General features: G+C 44.7%; 1 protein-coding gene across 1 annotated transcript; it reads left to right on the top strand.

Moving 5' to 3' along the window:
* Positions 1-1421: 1421 nt before the first annotated feature.
* Positions 1422-1940, top strand: LOC130274596 (uncharacterized protein DDB_G0271670-like; the record flags this gene model as incomplete). The annotated part of the gene is made up of 2 exons (XM_056523031.1): positions 1422-1547; positions 1806-1940. Coding segments are annotated over 2 exons (261 nt in total), but the record flags the coding sequence as incomplete, so codon positions are not given.
* Between the last annotated feature and the right edge of the window lie 10396 nt (positions 1941-12336).

The raw sequence follows: 12336 nt of genomic DNA on the forward strand, positions 1-12336 counted from the left end.
TCCTCATCCTCCTCATCCACCTCATCTATCTTATCCACCTCCTCATCCTCCTCATCCACCTCATCCCCCTCAACCACCTCGCCTATCTCATCCTCCCCATCCTCCTCATCCACCTCATCCACCTCATCCTCCCCATCCTCCTCATCCACCTCATCCACCTCATCCATCTCATCCTCCTCCTCATCCACCTCATCCCCTCCTCAACCACCTCGTCTATCACATCCTACTCATCCACCTCATCTATCTCATCCTCCTCCTCATCCACCTCATCCCCTCCTCAACCACCTCGTCTATCACATCCTACTCATCCACCTCATCCTCCTCAACCACCTTCTCTATCTCATCCTTCTCCTCATCCACCTCATCCTCCCCATCCTCCTCATCCACCTCATCCTCCTCATCCATCTCATCCTCCTCATCCACCTCGCCTATCTCATCCTCCTCATCCACCTCATCCTCCTCATCCTCCTCATCCTCCTCATCCACCTCATCCTCCTCATCCACCTTATCTTCATCACCCTCCTCATCCACCTCATCTTCCTCATCCACCTCATCCTTCTCATCCACCTCACCCTCCTCATCGTCCTCATTCTCCTCATCCACCTCATCCTCCTCATCCACCTCATCCTCCTCATCTTCCTCCTCATCCACCTCATCCACCTCATCCACCTCATCCTCCTCATCTTCCTCATCCTCTTCATCCACCTCATCTTCCTCATCCTCCTCATCCACCTCATCTTCTTCATCCTCCTTCTCATCCACCTCTTCCACCTCATCCTCTTCATCCTTCTCTTCCACCTCATCCTTCTCATCTTCCTCATCCACCTCATCCTCCTCATCACCCTCATCCTCCTCATCTTCCTCATCCTCCCCATCCACCTCATCCACCTCATCCTCCTCACCCTCCTCATCGTCCTCCTCCACCTCATCCTCCTCATCCACCTCATCCTCCTCATCTTCCTCATCCTCTTCATCCACCTCATCTTCCTCATCTTCCTCATCCACCTCATCTTCCTCATCCTCCTCCTCCTCCTCATCCACCTCTTCCACCTCATCCTCTCCTCCACCTCATCCACCTCATCTTCCTCATCCTCCTCCTCCTCCTCATCCACCTCTTCCACCTCATCCTCTCCTCCACCTCATCTTCCTCATCTTCCTCATCCTCCTCATCACCCTCATCCTCCTCATCCTTCTCATCTTCCTCATCCACCTCATCCTCCTCATCACCCTCATCCTCCTCATCTTCCTCATCCTCCCCATCCACCTCATCCACCTCATCCTCCTCATCCACCTCACCCTCCTCATCCTCCTCATCGTCCTCATCCTCGTCATCCACCTCATCCTCCTCATCCACCTCATCCTCCTCATCCACCTCATCCTCCCCATCCTCCTCATCCATCTCATCCTCCTCATCCACCTTATCTTCATCATCCTCCTCATCCACCTCATCCTTCTCATCCTCCTCATCCACCTCACCCTCCTCATCCACCTCACCCTCCTCTTCGTCCTCATCCTCCTCATCCACCTCATCCTCCTCATCCACCTCATCATCCTCATCCACCTCATCCTCCTCATCCACCTCATCTTCCTCATCTTCCTCATCCTCCTCATCCACCTCATCCTCCTCATCCACCTCATCCTCCTCATCCTCTTCATCCACCTCATCTTCCTCATCTTCCTCATCCTCCTCATCCTCCTCATCTTCCTCATCCTCTTCATCCACCTCATCTTCCTCATCCACCTCATCCACCTCATCTTCCTCCTCCTCATCCACCTCTTCCACCTCATCCGCTTCATCCTTCTCTTCCACCTCATCCACTTCATCCTCCTTATCAACCTCATCCTCCTCATCTTCCTCATCCTCCCCATCCACCTCATACTCCTCATTTTCTTCATCCTCCCCATCCACCTCCTCCTCCCCCTCTTCCTCATCCACCTAATTTTCCTCCCCCTCCTGCTCATCGACCTCATCCTCCTCATCTTATCCATCCTCCTCATCCACCTCACCCTATCCATCCTCCTCATCCTCTCCATTCTCCTCATCCACCTCATGCTCCTTATCCACCTCATCCACCTCATCCTCTCCATCCTCCTCACCCTCCCCATCCACCTCATCCTCTCCACCCTCTTTATCCTCCTCATCCTCTTTATCCTCCTCATGCACCCCTTCTTTCTCATCCACCTCCTCCTTCTCCTCCTCCTCCACCTCATCTCTCCATCCTCCTCATCCTACTCATCCTCCTACTAAACCTCATCCTGCTAATTCTCTCCTTCCTCCTTATCCTCTCCATCCTCATCCTCATCCACCTCTTCTATCTCATCCACCTCATCCTCTCCATCCTCCTTATCCACCTCATCCTCCCCATCCACCTCATCCTCCCCATCCTCCCCATCCTCCTCATCCTCCTCATCCACCTCATCCTCCTCATACTCCCCATCCTCCTCATCCATCTCATCCTCTCATGCACCCCATCCTCTTTATCCTCCTCATCCTCCCCTTCCTCCTCATCCTCCCCTTCTTTCTCATCCACCTCATCTTCCTCATCCACCTCCTCCTTTTCCTCCACCTACTCCTCCTCCACCTCATCCTCCTCCTCCTCCACCTCATCTACCTCATCCTCTCCATCCTCCTTATCCTCCTCATTCTCATCCTCCTTATACTCCTCATCCTCCTACTAAACATCATCCTGTTAATTCTCTCCTTCCTCCTTATCCTCTCCATCCTCATCCTCCTAATTTCCCTCATCCTCCTCATTTTCCTAACCCTTCTCATCCTCCTCATCCTCCTACTAAACCTCATCCTGCTATGCTCTGCATCCTTCTTATCCTTCTCATCATCCTCATACCCCTTCATTTTCCTCACCCTTCTCATCCTCCTCATCACCCTCATACTCCTCATTCTTCTCATTCTCCACATACTCTTGATTTCCCTCACCCTTCTCATACTCCTCGTCCTCCTCCTCATCACCCTCATACTCCTCATCCTCCTTATACTCCTCATTACCCTCATACTCCTCATTACCCTTATACTCCTCATTCTTATCATCATCCTCATACTCTCATTTTCCTCACCCTTCTCATACTCCTCATCACCCTCATACTTATACTCCTCATCCCCCTCATACTTATACTCCTCATCATCACCCTCATACTCCTCATCCTCCTCATCTCCCTCATCCTCCTCATCACCCTCATACTGCTTATCCTCCTCATTCTCCTCATCCTCCTCACCCTTCTCATACTCCTCATACTCCTCATTACCCTCATACTCCTCATCTTCCTCATCCTGTTCACACTCCTTATCCTCCTCCTTCTCTTCATTACCCTCATACTCCTCATACTCATCTTCCCCATCCTCCTCACCTTTCTCATACAACTAAACCTCCTCATCACCCTCATTCATCTCATCATCCTTAAACTCCTTATTTTCCTCATCCTTCCCATCTACCTCATCCTCCCTATCCTCCTCATCCATCTCATCCACCTCATCTTCCTCATCCATCTCATCCACCTCATCTTCCTCATCCACCTCATCCTCCTCATCCACCACATCCACCTCTTCTATCTCATCCACCTCATCTTCTCCATCCTCCTCATCCACCTCATCCTCCTCATACTCCCCATCCTCTCCATCCTCCTCATCCTCCTCTTCCTCCCCATCCTCCTCATCCTCCTCTTCCTCCTCATCCTCCCCATCCTCCTCATCCTCCTCATCATCCTTATACTCCTCATTCTTCTCATTATCCTCATACTCCTCATTTTCCTCACCCTTCTCATACTCCTCATCACCCTCATACTCCTGATTCTCCTCATCCACCTCATGCTTCTCATTCTCCTCATTCTCATCCTCCTCATCCTCCCATCCTCCTCATCCACCTTATCCTCCTCATCCTCCTCATCCTCCTCATCCTCCCCATCCTCCTCATCATCCTTATACTCCTCATTCTTCTCATCATCCTCATACTCCTCATCTCCCTCACCCTTCTCATACTCCTCATCCTCCTCATCACCCTCATACTCCTGATTCTCATCATCCTCATCCTCCTCATTTTCCTCACCCTTCTCATCCTCCTCATCCACCTCATATGCCTCATTCTCCTCCTTCACCTCATGCTTCTCATTCTCCTCCTTCTCATTCTCCTTATGCTCCTCTTTGATCCATAGCTCTTCTCTGTATTTCACCTACACCTTAATAACAAGTCCTAAAATTGGAATCACAGGGATCCTGAGAACTGGTCTATAAATACACAAAGCGGCTCCCCACACCACGTAATATCAGTTTCATAATCTAACACCATGTGACCTGTGAAGAGGGAAGAAGTGCACTGCTGCCTCCCTGCAGGTAAAGAAGGGGTCAGAAGAACGCACAACTGTTACATTTATATTATATACATAGTTCATTATAGAGAGGTGGTTAAAGGGTTCATTTAAAGTTGATTTTTTCTTCAAATAAATCAAGTATTCAGATGATAGATAGATAAATATGAAAAAGATAGATAGATATGAGATAGATAGATATGAGATAGATAGATAGATATGAGATAGATAGCTATGAGATAGATAGATAGATAGATAGATAGATATGAGATAGATAGATAGATAGGTAGATATGAGATAGATAGATATGAGCTAGATATATAGATATGAGATAGATAAATATGAGATGGATAGATAGATAGATATGAGATAGATAGGTATGAGATAGATGAGATAGATAGGTAGATATGAGATAGCTAGATATGAGATAGCTAGATATGAGATGGATAGATAGATATGAGATAGATAGATATGAGATAGATAGATAGATAGATAGATAGATATGAGATGGATAGATAGATATGAGATAGATAGATATGAGATAGATAGATAGATAGATAGATAGATAGATAGATATGAGATGGATAGATATGAGATAGATAGATATGAGATAGATAGATATGAGATAGATAGATAGATAGATAGATAGATAGATATGAGATAGATAGATAGATATGAGATAGATAGATAGATAGATATGAGATAGATAGATATATGAGATAGATAGATGTGAAATAGATTTCTTTCTCCCTTCCACATTCCTTCCATGGCTCTTTTCTTGTGAATAAAGTCCATTTTTTAGGAGAAGTCCTGCTCCTGCCCAGGCTATGGCTAACCAGATAAAACCAGCTGATGTTAATTAAAAAATTTTTTATAGGACATTTGCCCTTAGGTCCTGGGTGACCCCTTTGTATAATACCCAAATGTCCTCATTCTGTTTCACTCACCCAAGATCAATTTCTGATTTGAAGCTATTTCTAGAAGTTAAATCCAATATGGCGGCTTGTCCTGTTTTTACTTTTGTCAAAAATATTTTTTTTTAAAGTAGCCAAAATAGAATGTTGCCAATTGTTTTACATTTACTAATTAATGATTTTGGTGTCAGTGATAGCCTAACATTGTATAACACCTTTATTGTTTATCAAGAATATTAATTAACTGGATGCTCCCCTATAGTCATATTGGTGCACATTTGCAATAAAATGCGGCTTGACAACTTAAATACGTTTTGTGATTGATCACTTTTTACGGTATGTTTACACTACGGAATCTCTGCTCGCAGAGTTCCACAAGCGGAGATTCCATTTGGCAGCTGCCACCAAAAATACTTCGGCGGTAGAACCGTGCTGCACTGCACCGTCACCATTGATGGCTATGCAGTCCTCGCAGACTTAAATGCAAGGAATGAACATGTTCTTTCTGTGCACGGAACAATTTCAGAGGTGGAATTGTCTGCTTCTGAAATTCCTCAGTGTGAATCAGTCTCGCGGAAGACCCATTCGCACTGATGTTTATGTTCACAGCACGGAATTCTGTGGAATTCCATGGAATTACGAAGTGTGAACATACCCTTACTCTCTACACTGTGGATGTTTACACAATGTGTTTAATAAAAGAAGTGAACAGTGCAACTGTCTCTGTGTTATTAATTTAGTTACATTGTTTTTTTAATACTTGGGACAATTAAAATCACATTTTATTATAAATCGATGCAGAAATCAAGGCAATTATAGAGCGTTCACTTTCTCATTTTGCACTGTGGATGTTATCTCAAAGTGCACAAAAGACATAAACAATACAATTGTCTGTGTTATTATTTACTTGCATTGTTTGTTTGTTTTTTAAACTTGGAACTTAGATACCAATGAATCCACATTTTATTAGTAATTGTTTCAGAAATCCAGGTAATTCTATAATGTTCTCTTACCTTTTCTCCCTGCCCTGTGGATGTTTAGTCAAAGTAATCAAGAAAAGACAATGCCCTTAATAAAATACATGAACAGCGCAGAGGTCTCTGTGTTAGTAGATTAACTACAATGGCCCTGATTTACTACATGTTTTGTCAGGTTGTGCGCCAGATTCCGGCGCTTTGCACCAGAAATTCTGTCTGTGCAAGAATTTGCACCAGAATTGTAAAAAAAAAAAAAAATTACGACCAACTCTCCATTTTACTGAGAAAACCTGAAAAAGGGGTGTGGTCGCTGGGGAAAGGGGCATGGCCACACAAAAATACAGTAACATACAGTATTTACTAAGGTTTCCACAGAAAATGTGGTGGCTTTGAGCTGAGGAAAACCAGATAGATCAGAGCATGTGTAAAAAAAAAAAAAAAAAAAGTTGGGAAAAGTGCAAATTGTAGGGAAATCTTAGTAAATATCGTGGGGAAAAAAAAGTAAATCAGAGCCACTATATTCATCTATGAACAAGCATTTTATTGGTAACTAATACACAAACCCAGGTGGCTCCTTTCACACTATATGTTGCTCCGTTTTAAAGACCCGTTATAATGTCCCGTTATGAAAACCCTTAAAAACGGCCGTTAAACGGCCGTTGCAAAATCCCATTCAAGTCTATGGGATTTTTTGATTATCCGTTATCACCCGTTATAGCCCGTTATGAATAATGGACGTTATTTGTGACGGGAGAAAAATTAGTGCATGTAAAGTTTTTTATCCCATTTCTCACAAATAACATCTGTTATTCATAACAGGCTATAACGGGTGATAACTGATAATCAAAAAATCCTATAGACTTGAATGGGATTTTGTAACGGACGTTTAAGGAGCGTTTTTAAGGTTTTTCATAGATGGAGATAACAGGTTTTTAAAATGGAGCAACATATAGTGTGAAAGGAGCCTAATTCTACAGCATTTACTTTTTCTTTCTGCTCTGTGGATGTTTACTCAATGTCCCCAATAAAGACATGAACAGTGCAGATGTTTGTGTGTTTTGTTAGTGGTACTTCTGATGGGGATCTTCACAGGATGGGTTTCTGTTCTGCAATATGTAGACATTTCTTTACTCACACAACTCTGCTTTGCAACAAGAAGGGATGTATGCAGGAACAAGGGCATGACAACCAAGATACAATGAAGCTAGCAAAGAGATTAGTGCACTAGCAGTGAGGTCCTTGTTTAACCTTCTTCTCTCTGGTGTAGACGATAAAATTCCTTTTGGGGTTAAAGAACTTGAGCACTTTATCCTCATCCCTTTATACATTTTGAGACCTCAGTGTATACAATAAAGTAAGGTTCAAGGCAAATCAAACTTTATGCCCTGTTAGCTTTTAGCCCTGTTCTGATATCCTCTTGCTATTCTGTATTCTTGCAATACAGGAATATGGGTGCACTACTGTGGTAGATGTATACAGTGACATTGGCTATCCCTCAACACTGATGTTAAAATTGAGACATTCACCAGTATATTCTTATATGAAGGACACACCGGAGCCTGCGCATCAATGCCAAGGTTTCTCAATTGGCGCAGGACCTAACGCCAAACCTACCTGTGGGTGATAAGCAAAACACGGGCCAGTGGGCAATTACGGCAGCATTAGGCCGACTCACAGCATCCTCCCAGGTACCCTCCAGCGTGGCTAAGCACACATACAATGGGAGGAGGGAGGCAAACTGCAAGCCCCACCTAAGGTGGCTAATATAGGTGCATGGCCTCACAGGTGCTACCTTAACCCCTTCCCGACCTATGACATACCTGTACGTCATGGGTGGCAAGGTGTTCCCGACCCATGACATACAGGTACGTCATGGACATTACTGCCGCTACTCGCGGCATCCCGCAGCGCCCGGTAAGATGGTGGCTATCACTGATAGCCAGCCATCTTACCGTGCGACCACGGGGGGTTTCGTCCCCCACCCCCCCCAGCGATCGCTGCTATCAGCTGGTCAAATCTGACTAGCTGATAGCAGCGTTTCGCTATCACAATACTTAGCAGCGCGGTGTGTGAGTTCCGATCACGGGGATCGGGACACACACCGCTCTGCTAAGTGTCCCTGACCCGTCCCCCGGCTTCACTTACCCGTCGGAGCGGTGTCCCGAGCTGTCCCGGCGTCCTCCGTGCGGTCCCGGCTGCGCTGCGTCCCGGAGGTGAGTTTCCGGCAGCAGTGCGGCATCTTCATTGGCAGCAGTGAGATCGCCATAAAGCGATCTCACTGCTGCCTCTGAGAGTTTCAAAACTGCAACTCCCAGCATGCCCAGACAGCCTTTGGCTTTCTGGGCATGCTGGGAGTTGTAGTTTTGCAACATCTGGAGGTCCACAGTTTGGAGACCACTGTATAATGGTCTCCAATCTGTGCTCTTCCAGATGTTGCAAAACTACAAATCTCAGCATGCTCAGTCTGTCCAGGCATGCTGGGAGTTGTAGTTCTCTAACATCTGGAAGAGCACAGATTGGAGACCATTATACAGTGGTCTCCAAACTGTGGACCTCCAGATGTTGCAAAACTACAACTCCCAGCATGCCCAGACTGCCCAAGCATGCTGGAAGTTGTAGTTCGGCAACATCTGATCCTTCAGATATTGCCGAACTACAACTTCCAGCATGCCTGGCAGTCTGGGCATGCTGGGAGTTGTAGTTTTGCAACAACTGGAGGCACACTAGTTGGGAAACATTGTCCGTTTCCTACCTCAGTGTCTCCAGCTGTTGCAATTGTTGCAAAACTATAACTCCCAGCATGCACTGACAGACCATGCATGCTGGGAGTTGTAGTTTTGCAACAGCTGGAGGCACAATGGTTTGGAAACACTAAGTTTGGTTGCAAAACACTTGAACGTTTATTACTTAACTTAGTGTTTCCAAACCAGTGTTCCTCCAGCTGTTGGAAAACTACAACTCCCAGCATGCACGGACAGCCAAAGGGCATGCTCGGAGTTTGCAACAGCTGGATGTTTGCCCCCTCCCTCCAATGTGAATGTACAGGGTACACTCACATGGGCGGAGGTTTACAGTGAGTGCTGCAAGTTTGAGATGGCGCAAATTTTGCGCTGCAGCTCAAACTTCCAGCGGCAAACTTGCTGTGAACCTCTGCCCATGTGACTGTACCCTAAAAACACTACACTACACTACACTGACACTAACCTAAAATAAAAAGTAAAAAACACTACATATACACATACCCCTACACAGCCCCCCCTCCCCAAAAAATGAAAAACGTCTGGTACACTACTGTTTCCAAAACGGAGCCTCCAGCTGTTGCAAAATAATAACTCCCAGTATTGCCGGACAGCCATTGACTGTCCAGGCATGCTGGGAGTTTTGCAACAGCTGGAGGCACCCTGTTTGGGAATCACTGGCGTAGAATACCCCTATGTCCACCCCTATGCAAATCCCTAATTCAGGCCTCAAATGCGCATGGCGCTCTCTCACTTTGGAGCCCTGTCGTATTTCAGGGCAACAGTTTTGGGACACATATGGGGTATCACCGTACTCGGGAGAAATTGACTTACAAATTTTGGGGGGCTTTTTCTTCTTTAACCCCTTATGAAAAGGTGAAGTTGGGGTCTACACCAGCATGTTAGTGTAAAAAAATAAATTTTTTACACTGACATGCTGGTGTTGCCCTATACTTTTCATTTTCACAAGAGGTAAAAGGGAAAAAAGACCCTCTAAATTTGTAACGGAATTTCTCCTGAGTACGGAGATACCCCATATGTGGGCGCAAAGTGCTCTGGGGGCGCACAACAAGGCCCAGAAGGGAGAGTGCGCCATGTACATTTGAGGCGATTTGCACAGGGGTGGCTGATTGTTACAGCAGTTCTGACAAACGCAAAACAATAAATATCCACATGTGACCCCATTTTGGAAACTACACCCCTCACGGAATGTAATAAGGGGTGCAGTGAGCATTTACACCCCACTGGTGTATGACAGATTTTCGGAACAGAGGTCTGTGAAAATGAAAAATAAAATTTTTGATTTGCACAGTCCACTGTTTCAAATATCTGTCAAACGCCAGTGGGGTGTAAATGCTCACTGCACCCCTTATTAAATTCCATGAGGGGTATAGTTTCCAAAATGGGGTCACATGTGGGGGGGTCCACTGTTCTGGCACCATAGGGGCTTCCTAAATGGGACATGCCCCCCAAAAACCCTTTCAGAAAAACTCACTCTCCAAAATCCCATTGTCGCTCCTTCCCTTCTGAGCCCTCTACTGCGCCCGCCGAACACTTTACATACGCATATGAGGTATTTCCTTACTCAATAGAAATTGGGTTACCAATTTTAGGGTGATTTCTCTCCTTTTACCCCTTGTAAAAATTCAAAAATTGGGTCTACAAGAAAATGCGAGTGTAAAAAATGAAGATTTTGAATTTTCTCCTTCACTTTGCTGCTATTCCTGTGAAACACCTAAAGGGTTAAAACACTTACTGAATGTCATTTTGAATACTTTGGGGGGTGCAGTTTTTTATAATGGGGTCATTTATGGGGTATTTCTAATATGAAGACCCTTCAAATCCACTTCAAACCTGAACTGGGCCCTGAAAAATTACGATTTTGAAAATCTTGAGAAAAATTGGAAAATTGCTGCGGAACTTTGAAGCCCTCTGATGTCTTCCAAAAGTAAAAACTTGTCAATGTTTTAATGCAAACACAAAGTAGACATATTGTATATGTGAATCAATATGTAATTTATTTGGAATATCCATTTTCCTTTCAAGCAGAGACTTTCAAAGTTAGAAAAATGCAAAATTTTCAAAATTTTCATGAAATTTTTAGATTTTTTACCAAGAAAGGATACAAATATCAGTGAAATTTTACCGATAACATAAAGTAGAATATGTCACGAAAAAACAATCTCAGAATCAGAATGATAAGTAAAAGCATTCCAGAGTTATTAATGTTTAAAGTGACAGTGGTCAGATTTTCAAAAAATGCCCAGGTCATGAAGGTGAAAATGGGCTGGGTCATGAAGGGGTTAATGCTGCTTGGAAGATATTCAAGGCACATTACATATGGAGTTTACACACCTCCAAGTATAAAATTTAAACAACAACAAAAAACGTGGTCTCAAATGACTGGAGCTTCTCAACCCCAAATCTGTTTGTGCATTTATACTGGAGGAGCAGATCCAGGCAGCATTAAGGTAGCACCTGTGAGGCCATGCACCTATATTAGCCAACTTAGGTGGGGCTTGCAGTCTGCCTCCCCTCCCATTGTATGTGCTCAGTCACGCTGGAGGGTACCTGGGAGGAGGCTGTGAGTCGGCCTAATGCTGCCGTAATTGCCCACTGGCCTCTAGTTTTGCGTATCACGCACAGGTAGGTTAGCGTTAGGTCCTGCGCCATCTGAGAAACCTTGGCGTTGGTGTGTGGGCTCTGGTGTGTCCTTCATATAAGGATATACTGGCGAATGTCTCAATTTTAACATCAGTGTTGAGGGATTAGCCAATGTCATTGTATACATCTACCACAGTAGTGCACCTAAATTCCTGTGTTGTATTATTCTAATTATTACACATCCGCACCGTTTATCTGTTGTAGGATTCTATTGTGGCACTTGAAGTCCTTTGCAGGCATCCTCCATTGTATGCATTTTTATGCTGGGGATCGCCCCTAGCAACGGACCACAGGGGCAGGATCTGCTCCTCCAGCATAAATGCACAACCGCATTTGGGGTTGAGCACCTCCAGCCATTTGAGACCACGTTTTTTGTTGTTATTCTGTATTCTTGGCCAGTTTTAGCCTGTCTCGTTTGTATCCAGTTGTGTATCCCTTGTTGGTTTGTGTTCACACCTTTCTCTGTGAATCCTAAATCTTGATCCCTGCTTAGACCTGTTTGGTATATTGTATTCCTCCATGTTTGGAGTTAGGTTTTGTAGTTATTCCTGTGTCCTGTCTAGTGTGTTATTTAGCACTGGAGTTTCTTGATCTGAATAGTGTGAGATCTGTTATTCCATTCATTCCCATCATCCCTGGATATTCTTGCAGTTGTATCTCCTGGTTTCTTCCTGTTCATCATTTCACATCTGCCGTTTATTTACATTGGTTCCTGAGCTGTAGGTC

Source organism: Hyla sarda, chromosome 5, assembly GCF_029499605.1.
Source record: "Hyla sarda isolate aHylSar1 chromosome 5, aHylSar1.hap1, whole genome shotgun sequence".
NCBI classification, from domain to species: Eukaryota; Metazoa; Chordata; class Amphibia; order Anura; family Hylidae; genus Hyla; species Hyla sarda.